Source organism: Chiloscyllium plagiosum, unplaced genomic scaffold (assembly GCF_037043375.1).
Source record: "Chiloscyllium plagiosum isolate Xiang-an unplaced genomic scaffold, Cpla_swu_hap1 HiC_scaffold_35, whole genome shotgun sequence".
In the NCBI taxonomy this organism is placed as follows: domain Eukaryota; kingdom Metazoa; phylum Chordata; class Chondrichthyes; order Orectolobiformes; family Hemiscylliidae; genus Chiloscyllium; species Chiloscyllium plagiosum.
In genome coordinates this window covers 206,589-221,041 of record NW_028270173.1, presented here as the reverse complement: position 1 = coordinate 221,041, position 14,453 = coordinate 206,589, and the positions used below count along the sequence as shown (strand labels likewise).

General features: G+C 49.0%; 1 protein-coding gene across 2 annotated transcripts in view; it reads right to left on the bottom strand.

Moving 5' to 3' along the window:
• Positions 1 to 11,062, bottom strand: part of LOC122548191 (uncharacterized) — a 91,863-nt gene extending 80,801 nt beyond the window's left edge. The window contains exons 1-3 of one of the 2 annotated variants that reach the window (XM_087978806.1): positions 10,983 to 11,062; positions 3,930 to 3,985; positions 1,592 to 1,666 (exon numbers count right to left, since the gene is read on the bottom strand). In XM_087978806.1, coding sequence (XP_087834932.1) covers positions 1,592 to 1,653 — 62 coding nt within the window. In that variant the 5' untranslated portion in view covers positions 1,654 to 1,666; positions 3,930 to 3,985; positions 10,983 to 11,062. Of the gene's footprint in view, positions 1 to 1,591; positions 1,667 to 3,929; positions 3,986 to 10,966 lie in introns of both variants that reach the window. The other variant, XM_087978807.1, reaches the window with a different exon arrangement.
• Positions 11,063 to 14,453: the final 3,391 nt, after the last annotated feature.

Genomic DNA, 14,453 nt, shown 5'->3' with positions numbered 1-14,453 from the left:
ACCCCTCACTCCCATATAAACACCTCACTGTAACTGTCTCTGATACACTCAGTAATCTCTGATATCCCACACTGTGATATACCCCTCACTCCCATATAAACACCTCACTGTCACTGTCTCTGACACACTCAGTAATCACTGATATCCCACACTGTGATATACCCCACACTCCCATATAAACACCTCACTGTCACTGTCTATGATACACTCAGTAATCACTGATATCCCACACTGTGATATACCCCTCACTCCCATATAAACACCTCACTGTAACTGTCTCTGATACACTCAGTAATCACTGATATCACACACTGTGGTATACCCCTCACTCCCATATAAACACCTCACTGTAACTGTCTCTGATACACTGTAAATATCGCACAGTGCCCACTCCAACAAGAATTGTGGAAGACAGATGTTTATCTGTCCTGCACTGCCAGGGGATTTACATTGACATCTTCGGTCATCTCCCTGTGGTAAGACCATTCCTGGAATGATGTATGTCTGTGTTTTGGGTCTCCCTACCTAGAGGAGCATAGACTCACCTCAGACAGAGTGTTGTGGGAGACTCACCCGGCTGCTCCAGGGGATGGTAGGAGTGTCCTGTGGGGGGAGAGGGTTTCACTCAGGGGCGTGGATTCTCTCAAGTTTCAAATGTTGGGAGGTGGGGTCAGACTGAAATATTCTAACAGGGCCAGTCAGAGCCGACGTACTGAGGGTGTTCCCCTTGGGGTGGGCAGTTGCCCTAGGATGGGGGGAGGGGGTTTCCCCTGTAGATGGGGGTGATTTCCCTCGGGATGGGGTGTTTCCCTTGGGGATGTGGGGTGTCCGTGGGAATGTGGCTGATTTCCCCTGGGGATGCGGGGGGTTACCCTGGGGATGGGGTGTTCCCTGGGGATGGGGGGTTTTCGTGGGAATGGGGGTGATTCCCCCTGGGGATTGGGGTTACCCTGGGGATGGGGGGGTTCCCTGGGGATGGGGGTTTCTTGGGGATGGGGGTGTTCCCCTGGGTATGGGGGGGATTCCCTGGGGATGGGGGTGTTTCCCTGGGGATGAGGGGGAGTTCCCTGGGGATGGGGGATTCCCTGGGGGTGGGGTGGTTTCCCTGGGGATGGAGGGGCTTCCCCCTGAGGATGGGGGAGTTACCCTGGGGATGGGAGTTTGGGGTTCTTGTTGGGGATTGGTTTCTAGGTGAGGGACAGCCCCAGGGGTGATCAAGGGTAGACCATTTCTGATGGAGATGAGGAAAGATTTCTTCATTCAGAGGATTATGACCCCGAGGCATTCACTCCCGCAGGAGGCTGAGGAGTTTGGGAATGGCACTGAGTGTATTCGAGAGAGATTTAGTCAATTTGAAAGGGGGATAGAGAGTAAGGGAGAATATGGTGTTGAGATAGAGGGTCAGCCATGATCACACTGAATGGAGGAGCCGGCATGAGGGGCCGAATGGCCTATTCCTGTTCCTGATGTCTTTACTCTGTGCAGGTGACTGGACTGGTTACTGTGATAGGAATGATGGTCCTTTCCGGATCCTGAACACAGCTTGAAAGGATACGGATGTGTGTCCGGTCTCTGAGGGCGTGTTTCCTACCTGTGGGCCAAGTCTCCATCAACGAAGAGCCCAACAGCAACCAGTAACAGCCAGAGAGACATGGTGACTCTGTAACTAAGGAATATCTCCCATTAACACCCAGTAACAGCCAGAGAGGCATGGTGACTCTGTAACTAAGGAATATCTCCCATTAACACCCAGTAACAGCCAGAGAGGCATGGTGACTCTGTAACTAAGGAATATCTCCCATTAACACCCAGTAACAGCCAGAGAGACATGGTGACTCTGTAACTAAGGAATATCTCCCATTAACACCCAGTAACAGCCAGAGAGGCATGGTGACTCTGTAACTAAGGAATATCTCCCATTAACACCCAGTAACAGCCAGAGAGACATGGTGACTCTGTAACTAAGGAATATCTCCCATTAACACCCAGTAACAGCCAGAGAGACATGGTGACTCTGTAACTAAGGAATATCTCCCATTAACACCCAGTAACAGCCAGAGAGACATGGTGACTCTGTAACTAAGGAATATCTCCCATTAACACCCAGTAACAGCCAGAGAGACATGGTGACTCTGTAACTAAGGAATATCTCCCATTAACACCCAGTAACAGCCAGAGAGACATGGTGACTCTGTAACTAAGGAATATCTCCCATTAACACCCAGTAACAGCCAGAGAGACATGGTGACTCTGTAACTAAGGCATATCTCCCATTAACACCCAGTAACAGCCAGAGAGACATGGTGACTCTGTAACTAAGGAATATCTCCCATTAACACCCAGCAATCATTCAATTCACTTCATTCACTCAGCACTGGCTCACACACTGGGCACTGGGAAGTCAGGGGCTCATTCACTGGGCACCAGGTCAGTCACTGCGCATTGGCTCAGAAACTGGGCTCTGGGTCAGTCACTGGGCACTGGGATAGCCACTGGGCTCTGGGTTAGTCACTGGGCACTGGATTAGTGATTGTGAATTGGACACTGGGTCAGCCAGTGGGCACTGGGTCAGTTACTGGGCTTTGGGTCAGTCTGTGAACACTGGGACGTCAGTGAGTCACTCACTAGGCAATGGGAGGTCAGTGGGTCAGTTACGGGCACTAAGTCATTCACTGGGCACTGAAAGGTCAGTGGGTCACTGACTGTGCACTGGGAGGTCAGTGGTCAGTTACGGGCACTAGGTCACTCACTGGGCACTGAGAGGTCAGTGGGTCACTGACTGTGCACTGGGAGGTCAGTGGGTCAGTTACGGGCACTAGGTCACTCACTGGGCATTGAGAGGTCAGTGGGTCACAGACTGTGCACAGGGAGGTCAGTGGATCAGTTACAGGCACTAGGTCACTCACTGGGCACTGGGAGGTCAGTGGGTCAGTTGGGGCACTAGGTCACTCACTGGGCACTGAGAGGTCAGTGGGTCAGCTACAGTCACTAGGTCACTCACTGGACACTGGGAGGTCAGTGGGTCAGCTACAGGTACTAGATCACTCACTGGACACTGGGAGGTCAGTGGGTCAGTTAGGGGCACTAGGTCACGCACTGCGCACTGGGAGGTCAGTGGATCAGTTATGGGCACTGGGAGGTCAGTGGATCAGTTATGGGCACTGGGAGGTCAGTGGGTCAGTTACGGTTACTAGGTCACTCACTGCGCACTGGGAGGTCAGTGGATCAGTTATGGGCACTCGGTCACTCACTGGGCACTGGGAGGTCAGTGGATCAGTTACAGGCACTAGGTCACTCACTGGGCACTGAGAGGTCAGTGGATCAGTTACGGGCACTAGGTCACACACTGGGCACAGGGAGGTCAGTGGATCAGTTATGGGCACTAGGTCACTCACTGGGCACTGGGAGGTCAGTGGATCAGTTATGGGCACTAGGTCACTCACTGGGCACTGGGAGGTCAGTGGATCAGTTATGGGCACTGGGAGGTCAGTGGGTCAGTTACAGGCACTAGGTCACTCACTGGGCACTGGGAGGTCAATGGGTCACTCACTTGGCACTGGGAGGTCAGTGGATCAGTGACAGGCACTAGGTCACTCACTGGGCACAGGGAGGTCAGTGGGTCACGCACTGGACACTGGGAGGTCAGTGGGTCACGCACTGGACACTGGGAGGTCAGTGGGTCACGCACTGGACACTGGGAGGTCTCTGGTAAAACCCCACAGCATAAGGCTATCGCTGGCTGGACCACGTTTTATTACCCAATACTAATTACCGAGGGGACAGTCCAGAGTGAGCCATGTTGCTGAGAGCCTGGAGTCACGTGTAGACCAGAGCAGGTAAGGAGGGGGCAGCTCTCCGCGCCCTCCTCCTCCAATTCCCTGAAGGACATTATGACCCAATGGATTTTGACAACAATCAATTGTGATTACCTGGTAGTGTCTGTACCTCTGGCTCAGGAGGTCCTCACTGCTTGAATTCTCCACACCTGAGAAGAGAGGAATTAGACCTTACGGTTACCGGGAGGTTTTGGGGGGGTTCGGCAACTCTCCTTTTCCTGAAATTTACCCCCTACGCAACTCCCCACCGAGGCGCTGACCCTATGTCCAGTTGGGGTGATCAGACTGGCACTGGGCACGGAGTGGGTGGGTGGTGGGGGGGAGGGGGGGGGGGAGTCTGCCTCCTTGGACAGAGAATACGCCGAGCCCAACATATCTTGCTCACTACCCACCCCCGACGTCAAACATTAACCACACTCCCCACTTTCACACTGAGAGCCCTGCAGGAGGGAGGGAGAGGGAGATAGAGAGAGGGATAGAGAGAGAAGGAGAGAGACAGAGGGAGGGAAACAGAATGGGGGGAGGGACACAGCAAAGAGGGAGTGAGAGAAAGAGAGCGAGGGACGGAGTTTGAGGGGGAGAGGAATAGAGAGTGGGAGAGGGAGTGAAGAAGACAGACATGGGGAGAGAGGGCAGGACAGGAGGAGGGAGAGGGAGGGGAGAGAGAGGAAAGGGGCAAGAGAGAGGAAGAGTGAGTGACAGGGAGAGAGAGAGGGAGAGTCAGGCATTGGGGGTAGGGAAGGGATGGAGTGAGAGAGAGTAAAAGGAAGAGAGGGGAGAGAGGGAGAGGAGGTATAATAGAGGGAGAAAAAGGGAGGGAGAGAGAGTGGAGAGGAAGGGAGGAGTTAATGGTTGGGAGAGAGGAAGAGGGAGGGAGAGAGACATAGGAAAGGGGCAAGAGAGTGAGGGGCAGCAGAGGGAGGAAGGAAGATATATGGAGAGAGAGAGAGAGAGAGAAAGAGAGTAAGGTTGAAAGGAGAGAGAAAGTGGGGGGGGCTGATCATGAAGAGAATGTGAGAGAGCAGACGGAGAGAGAGAGAGCGTAAAAGATACACAGAGTGAAAAAGAAACTGAGACAGTGAGAAAGTCAGAGCAGAGAAATGAAAATACAGAGTGCATTAGAGATACGGACAGAGAGAGAGAGAGAGTGCGAGAGGTGGAGAGAAGGAGAGACAGAGGGTGAGAGGTGGAGAGAAGGAGAGAGGGAGAGACAGAGTGTGAGAGGAAGGGAAAGAGGGAGAGATCGAATGTGAGAGGTAGGGACAGGAGGGAGAGAGAGACAGACCGACAGAAAGAGAGAGAGTGAGAGAAACAGAATGTGAAAGATAGGGACAGAGAGAGAGACAGTGTGAGAGAGATAGGAACATAGAGAGGGAGAGAGAAAGAATGTAAGAGAGAGAGACAAGAGTGTGAGCTATATGGACAGAGAGAGTCAGACATAGTGTGAGAGATAGGAACAGAGAGAGAGAGACAGAGTGTGAAAGATATGAACAGAGAAAGAGGGAGACAGAGTGTGAGAGATAGGAACAGAGAAAGAGAGACAGAGTGTGAAAGATAGGGACAGAGAGAGAGAGAGACATAGTGTGAGAGATAGGAACAGACAGAAAGACAGAGTGTGAGAGATAGGAACAGAGAGTGAGAGAGAAAGACAGAGTGTGAAAGATAGGAACAGAGAGAGAGAGAGAGACAGAGTGTGAGAGATAGGGACAGATACAAACAGAGTGTGAGAGATCAAAACAGAGAGACAGTGAATGAGAGAGACATACTGTGAAAGATAGGAACAGGAGAGAGAGACAGAGTGTGAGAGATAGGAACAGAGAGCAAGAGAGAGACAGAGTGTGAGAGATAGAAACAGAGAGACAGTGAAAGAGAGAGACAGAGTGTGAAAGATAGGAACAGAGAGACAGAAACAGAGTGTGAGAGATAGGGACAGAGAGATAGAGCGTGAGAGATAGGAACAGAGAGAGAGAGAGAGAGACAGAGTGTGAGCGATAGGGACAGAGAGACAGAGTGTGAGAGATAGAAACAGAGAGAGAAACGAGTGTGAGAGATAGGGACAGAGAGATAGAGTGTGAGAGATAGGAACAGAGAGAGAGACAGAGTGTGAGCGATAGGGACAGAGAGATAGAGTGTGAGAGATAGAAACAGAGAGAGAGAAACAGAGTGTGAGAGATAGGGACAGAGAGTGAGAGACAGAGTGTGAGAGATAGGGACAGAGAGATAGAGTGTGAGAGATAGAAACAGAGAGAGAGAAACAGAGTGTGAGAGATAGGGACATATACAGACAGAGTGTGTGAGATAGGAACATCGAGAGAGAGAGAGTGAGAGACAGAGTGTGAGTGATGGGAACAGAAAGAGAGAGACAGAGTGTGAAAGATAGGGACAGAGAGAGAGAGAAAGAGAGATACAGAGTGTGAAAGATAGTGACAGAGAGGGAGAGAGAGACATACTGTGAGAGATAGGAATGGAGAGAGAGAGATAGAGTGTAAGAGATAGGAACAGACAGAGAGAGAGAGACAGAGTTGAGAGATAGGAAGAGAGAGAGAGAGAGAAAGGAACAGTGAGACAGAGTGTGAGAGATAGGGACAGATACAGATAGAGTGTGAGAGATAGGGACAGAGAGGGAGCGACAGAGTGTGAGAGATAGGAACAGAGAGAGAGACAGTGTGAGAGAGATAGGAACATAGAGAGAGAGAGAGAGAGAGAGAGACAGAGTGTGAGAGATAGGGACAGAGAGAGACAGACAGAATGTGAGAGATAGGAACAGAGAGACAGAGTGTGAGAGATAGGAAGAGAGAGAGAGTGACAGAGTGTGAGAGATAGAAACAGAGAGAGAGAGAAAGAGAGATACAGAGTGTGAAAGATAGTGACAGAGAGGGAGAAAGAGACATACTGTGAGAGATAGGAACGGAGAGAGAGATAGAGTGTAAGAGATAGAAACAGACAGAGAGAGAGACAGAGTTGAGAGATAGGAAGAGAGAGAGAGACAGAGAGTGAGAGAAGGGAACATTGAGACAGAGTGTGAGAGATAGGGACAGATACAGATAGAGTGTGAGAGATAGGGACAGAGAGGGAGAGACAGAGTGTGAGAGATAGGAACAGAGAGAGAGACAGTGTGAGAGAGATAGGAACATAGAGAGAGAGAAAGAGAGAGAGAGACAGAGTGTGAGAGATAGGGACAGAGAGAGAGAGACAGAGTGTGAGAGATAGGTACAGAGAGAGACAGACAGAATGTGAGAGATAGGAACAGAGAGACAGAGTGTAAGAGATAGGAAGAGAGACAGAGTGACAGAGTGTGAAAGATAGGAACCGAGAGACAGAGCGTGAGAGATAGGAACAGGGAGAGAGACAGCGTGTGAAAGATAGGAACAGAGAGAGAGAGAGAGAGAGAGAGACAGAGTGTGAAAGATAGGAACCGAGAGACAGAGCGTGAGAGATAGGAACAGGGAGAGAGACAGCGTGTGAAAGATAGGAACAGAGAGAGAGAGAGAGAGAGAGAGACAGAGTGTGAGAGATAGGAACAGAGAGAGAGAGAAACAGTGTGTTGGATAGGGACACAGAGAGAGAGAGAGAGACAGCATGTGAGATAGGAAGAGAGAAAGAAACAGAGTGTGAGAGATAGGAACATAGAGAGAGAGAGAGAGAGAGAGTGTGAGAGATAGGGACAGAGAGAGACAGAGTGTGAGAGATAGGTACAGAGAGAGACAGACAGAATGTGAGAGATAGGAACAGAGAGACAGAGTGTGAGAGATAGGAAGAGAGAGAGAGTGACAGAGTGTGAGAGATAGAAACAGAGAGAGAGAGAGAGAAAGAGAGATACAGAGTGTGAAAATAGTGACAGAGAGGGAGAGAGAGACATACTGTGAGAGATAGGAATGGAGAGAGAGAGATAGAGTATAAGAGATAGGAACAGACAGAGAGAGAGACAGAGTTGAGAGATAGGAAGAGAGAGAGAGAGACAGAGAGTGAGAGAAAGGAACAGTGAGACAGAGTGTGAGAGATAGGGACAGATACAGATAGAGTGTGAGAGATAGGGACAGAGAGGGAGAGACAGAGTGTGAGAGATAGGAACAGAGAGAGAGACAGTGTGAGAGAGATAGGAACATAGAGAGAGAGAGAGAGAGAGAGAGAGAGACAGAGTGTGAGAGATAGGGACAGAGAGAGAGAGAGACAGAGTGTGAGAGATAGGTACAGAGAGAGACAGACAGAATGTGAGAGATAGGAACAGAGAGACAGAGTGTGAGAGATAGGAAGAGAGACAGAGTGACAGAGTGTGAAAGATAGGAACCGAGAGACAGAGCGTGAGAGATAGGAACAGGGAGAGAGACAGCGTGTGAAAGTTAGGAACAGAGAGAGAGAGAGAGAGAGACAGAGTGTGAGAGATAGGAACACAGAGAGAGAAACAGTGTGTTGGATAGGGACACAGAGAGAGAGAGAGAGAGAGAGACAGCGTGTGATATAGGAAGAGAGAGACACACAATGTGAGAGAGATAGGAACAGAGAGGGAGAGACAGAGTGTGAGAGACAGGGACAGAGAGAGAGAGACAGAATGTGAGGAATAGTGACAGAAAGAGAGAGACAGAGTGTGAGAGATAGGAACAGGGAGAGAGAGACAGAGTGTGAGAGATAGGGACAGAGAGTGAGAGACAGAGTGAGAGATAGGGACAGAGAGAGAGAGAGACAGAGAGAGTGTGAGAGATAGGGACATAGAAAGAGAGACAGAGTGTGAGAGATAGGGACATAGAAAGAGAGACAGAGTGTGAGAGATAGGGACAGAGAGAGAGAGAGAGACAGAGTGTGAGAGATAGGGACAGAGAGTGAGAGAGAGAGACAGAGTGTGAGAGATAGGGACAGAGAGAGAGAGAGAGACAGAGTGTGAGAGATAGGGACAGAGAGTGAGAGAGAGAGACAGAGTGTGAGAGATAGGGACAGAGAGAGAGAGAGAGACAGAGTGTGAGAGATAGGGACAGAGAGTGAGAGAGAGAGACAGAGTGTGAGAGATAGGGACAGAGAGTGAGAGAGAGAGACAGAGTGTGAGAGATAGGGACTTCCCTTGTCACCCTCATCCCCCTCTGAATATGTTTCTTCTTCCTTGGGGTGAATTTCTGAAGTATCTCTCAAATTGCTGTTCCATTGCCTTCCCTGGGGGGGGGGGGGCTCCCCTTCTAATCAAATCTGGTAGCTCCTCCCACATGTCTTTGTAATTAACTTCACTCAATGATAATCCCGTTACACATGATTCCAGCTTCTCCCTCTCAGACTGACGGGGGAATTCGATCATTTACAGTCACTGTCCCACAGTTCACCTTAATCTCCCTAATCCAGTCTGCCTCATGACACATCACTGAATCCAGAACTGTCTGTTCCCTTTTAGGATCTGCCACAGGTTGCTCAACAAAATCTCCTCGACTTTCCACAAATTCCTTTTCTGAGGATCTGTGACTAAACCGAATCTCCCAATCTGCTTGCCTTTTGAAGACCTCCATGATTATTAGAATAATGCCTTTCTTACATGCCTTTTCTCTCTCCTGATTTACTTTCTGCCCTCCACACTGACTACTGCTCGGACCCCTTTGCATAGCACCCATCTGGGTTATTTTTCCTTTGTGATTCCTCAACTATCCTCACACAGATTCTACGTATTCCGAATCTGTATCACGTTTTGCTATCAATTTAGTTTCATTTCTTATTAATAAGGCAAAGCAACCCCCTGCACCCATCTCCCTGTCCTTTCAATCTGATGTGTATCCTTAGATATTTAGCTGTCAGACCTGATCACCTTGCAGCCACCTCTCTGTGATACCCACAACATCATACCTGCCAATTTCAATCTGTGCCACAAGCTCATTTACCCTGTTTTGTATCCTGTTTGTATTTAAGTACAACACCCTCAGCCCTGCATTGACTGCACCCCTTCTCACAGTTGTTCCTTTATGTGCTGTGCCTGAAGTTAGACTCCTGGCCCTTTCCAGACACTCTGACCTAATACTTCTTCTGTTAACTTTAATAACCTCTGCTCAGCGCTCCCCTCTGCTTTAACATTTTCCATGTGAGTGAACCCCCCGTCACTGAGTTTAAAGCCCTACCCACTACCTAGTTATGTGAGGACTCTGGTCCATGTATGATCCACATGGAGTCTATCCCATTGGAGCAGCTCCCTCCTTTCCCAGTACGGAACCCAATGTCCCGTGAATTCAAACCCATTTCTCCCACACTAATCTTTGAGCCATGCATTAACCTCTTTAACCTTATTGACCCTGTGCCAATTAACCTGTGGGTAGTAATCCAGAGATTATTCCCTTTTTGGTTCTGATTTTTAATTTAGCCCCTAGCTGTTCACATTCCCTCAGGAGAAACATTTTCCTCATTCTCCCGATATCATTGGAACTGACATGGACCACAACAAGTGAATCTTTCCCCTCTCATTCCGAATTCCCCTGTATCCCAGATTAGATCTCCTGAACGCTGGCACCAGGCAACACAACCTTCAGAATTCTCAATCCTGCCCACAGAGAGCAGTGTCCGTTCCCTTGACAATACTATCCCCGATTACATTTACATTTCTTTTTTCTCCCCTCCATCAGGACCATCATCCTGTCCCACAAGTTTATGGTCAGTTTGCTCACTCTCCCTCCAGCCCACACTCACATCCACAGAGGGAGCAAGAATCCCAAATCGGATCGACAAACTCCCTCAGCACTACCTCCTGGATCCCTGAACCTGCCTTGTTCATAGTCACACCCTCCTGTCCCTGACCACTGACCGAATACGAGGCAGTTAATCGAAGATGTGTGACTGCCTCCTGAAACACAGCATTCAGGTAACTCTCCCTGTCCCTGATGTGTCAGAGTTTGGAGCTCAGACTCCAGCTCATCAACTGTGAGCCAGAGTTCCTCAAACAACCAACACTTGCTCCAGATGTGGTCCCTTTGAAGCACAATGGGCTGTACCAGTTTCTCCACCATCCAGGTATAGCACATCCCCTGGCCCTGCAACTCCCTTTCATTTACTCAGCTCTTCATTTGGTTTTTAAAAGTTTCCTTCTTGTCTTTTACATTGTAACATGTCAATATTTCCCCAATTTACCTGAAATTTGCAATGGATAAAACAGTTAAAGTAGTAGCAGTTACCAGCCAATGAACGTACGGTTTTCCTGCGAGGTCACCTTTTCCGTTTGTGCTGAGTCTCGGATCCTGGTTACAAAAACGACCTTACAAAGTATGATCCTAAAACCAAAATGGAGAGAGACAGAGAGAGGAGCAGAGTAACCGTACAGTGTGGAAACAGGCCATTCAGCCCATACTGACTCCTGAAGCGCATCCCACCGAGACCCAACCCCCAACCATGTAATCCCACATTTCCCATGTCAAATCCATCTGTCCTGTCAGTCCCTGGAAACTATGGTCTATTTAGCAATGGCCAAACCACCCAAATGTGCACAGCTCTGGATTGTGGGAGGAAATCGGAGCACCCAGAGGAAATCCATGCAGACACAGGTGCAATTTGCAAACTCAACACAGACAATCACCCGAGGCTGGAATCAAACCCAGGTCCCTGGCACTGTGAGGCAGCAGGGCTAACCACTGAGCAACTGCCCCACCCTCTCCAGTGTGAGAGAGAGGGGGAGACAGAGAGAGAGAGAGAGTGCATGAAAGATACGACAGAGAGAGAGGGAGTGAGAGAAGGCACAGAGAGAGATAGAGTGTGACAGATGGGAACAGAGAGTATGAGAGGTATGGACAGAGAGAAAGAGAGTGTGTGTGAAAGATGGGGACAGAGAGAGTGTGAGGAAGGGACAGAGAAAGAGACAGAGTGTGAGAGATGGACAGAGACAGAGAGAGACTCTGAGATATAGTGACAAAGAGAGACAGTGAGAGATAGGGAGAGAGAGTGTGTGAGAGATCCAGACAGAGAGAGAGAGAGTGTGTGAAAGATAGGGACAGAGAGAATGTGAGGAAGAACAGAGAGAGAGAGTCTGAGAGATGGGCACAGAGAGAGAAGGGGAGAGAGAGAGAGACTGTGAGATAGTGATAGAGAGAGTGAGTGTGAGAGATAGGGACAGAGAGAGTGTCTGAGAGATAGGGAGAGAGAGAGAGAGAGCGAGTGAGAAATAGAGAGAGAATGTGTGGGTGAGAGATAGGGAGAGAGAGCATGTGCGTGAGAAATAGGGAGAGAGAGATTGTGTGAGAGATAGGGACAGAGAGAGAGAGTGAGAGATAGGGAGAGAGAGAAAGAGTGTGAGAGATAGGGACAGAGAGAGAGTGAGAGATAGAGAATATGTGTGAGAGATAGGAAGAGAGTGTGTGTGAGAGAGATAGGGTTAGAGAGAGTGTGTGTGTGAGAGAGATAAGGAAGAGAGAGAGAGTGCGAGAGATAGGGACAGAGAGTGTGTGTGACAGAGATAGGGACAGAGAGAGAATGTGAGAGAGATGGAGAGAATGTGAGAGATAGGGAGAGAGAGTGTGTGTATATGTGTGAGATAGAGAGAGTGTGTGAGAGATAGGGAGAGAGAGCATGTGTGTGAGAGTTGGGGCAGAGAGAGAGAGAGTATGAGAGATAGGGAGAGAGAGAGAGAGAGAGAGAGACTGTGTGTGAAAGATGGGGACAGTGTGAGAGAGAGCGAGAGAGAGGGTGGGGGTGGGGGATTGGGAGAGACAGGGATGGAGAGAATCCATGAGAGTTTACAGAGTGTCAGGCCGTTCCTGTCCAAATGCACCAGTGAAACATGAGGAGAGTTTGGATAAAAGAGTATTCAGTCAGTGCTGTCTGTGACTGTGTACTCAGTTACACACCCAACCTTCCAGACTATACCATCTAGCTCAGTCTGTGCAGGAGGGAAGATTGTGAGATGTGGATGATGAGAGACAGAGACTTACCTCGATGTTAAAACACTCTGCTTTGTTCCCTGTGCCTGGGGAATATTTAAGTGGAAAGGCAGAACAGGGAGGAGTCCATCAGCTCACACCCAGCATCATGGGCATCACATTCAAGTATTTCTGATGACCTTAACCACTGATATTGTGTCACAGTCTCGGGACAGAAACATTTTAATTGAGAGATAATTCCGATCCAACACATCACTTCGTGTTGAGAACAGAGCTCCCCTTGGCACTAAGGTACCACCCACTTATTTGATCACAGACCCGAGCTGGTATAGTTACTGTGGTAAACATTGCCAGGGTTACCATGATGTGGTATTGAACACCGAGTAGAGTGTGGAATATCAGGGCACCAGGTGTAGACAGCCAGACGTCCTGTTCTCCCTGAAACACTCCTGGCTTTTTCATCAAAGGATGCATCTTATCAATTTTCCTGAAAAATATCACCAATTTCCCACAGCATTCACCGAATCCTGTGGAATCACAGATTGTAGTACTTCCTCCCTCTCTCTCTCTCTCTCTCTCACTCTCTCTCTCTCTTTCACTCTCTCTCTCTCTTGCTCTCTGTCTCTCTCTCGCTCTCTCTCTCTCTCTCGCTCTCTCTGTCTCTCTCTCTCTCTCTCTCTCACATGCTCTCTGTCTCTCTCTCTCGCTCTCTCGCTCTCTCTCCCTCTCTCTGTCTTTGTCAGTCTCCCTCTGTCCATTTCTGTCTGTCTGAACATGTCTCTCTCCCTGACTATCGGAGTTGGGAGGTCATGTGCAGCTGGACAGGACACTGATGATTCCTGAAGAAGGGCTTATGCCCGAAACGTCGATTCTCCTGTTCCCTGGATGCTGCCTGACCTGCTGCGCTTTTCCAGCAACACATTTCCAGCTCTGATCTCCAGCATCTGCAGACCTCAATTTCTCCTCACTGATGAGGCCACTTTTGGAATATTGTGTGCGGTTCTGGTCTCCCTGAAAGGATGTTGTGAAACTTGAAAGGGTTCAGAAAAGATGTAGAAGGATGTTGCCAGGATTGGAGGGTTTGAGCTACAGGGAGAGGCTGAACAGACTGGGGCTGTTTTCCCTGGAGCGTTGGTGGCTGCGGAGTGATCATATCGAAATTTATAAAATCATGAGGACCATGAATAGAATCAATTAACAAGGTCTTTTCCCTCGAGTGGGACAGTCCAAATCTAGAGGGTGAAGGTTTAAGGTGAGACGGGTAACATTTGAAAGAGACCTGAGAGGTAACTTTTTCACACAGAGGATGCTGCGTGTATGGAATGAGCTGCCAGAGAAAGTAGTGGAGTCTGGTACAACATTTAAAAGGCATCTGAATGGATACATGAATAGGAAGGGGTTTGGAAGGATATGGGCCAAGTGCTAGCAAATGGGTCGAGATTTATTTCGGATATCTAGTCAGCATGAACCAGTTGGACTGAAGGCTCTCTTTCCATGCTGTACATCTCTCGGGCTGTATGACTCCCTGTCTGTCTATTTCTCTGTGCCACTCGCCCTCTTTGTATATCTCTCTGCCTGAGTCTCTCTCTCTCTCTCTCTCTCTCTCTGCCTATCTTTCTCTGTCTATTTCTCTCTCTCGGTCTGTTTCAGTCTCTCTCTGTGTATTTCTCCACACCTCTCTCTCTCTCTGTCTGTCCCACTCTGTCTGTCCCTCTCTCTCGATGTCTGAGTCTCTGCCTTTCTCTGTGTGACTATCTCTCTCTCTCTCTCTTCCTCTCTCCCTCTCTTTGTT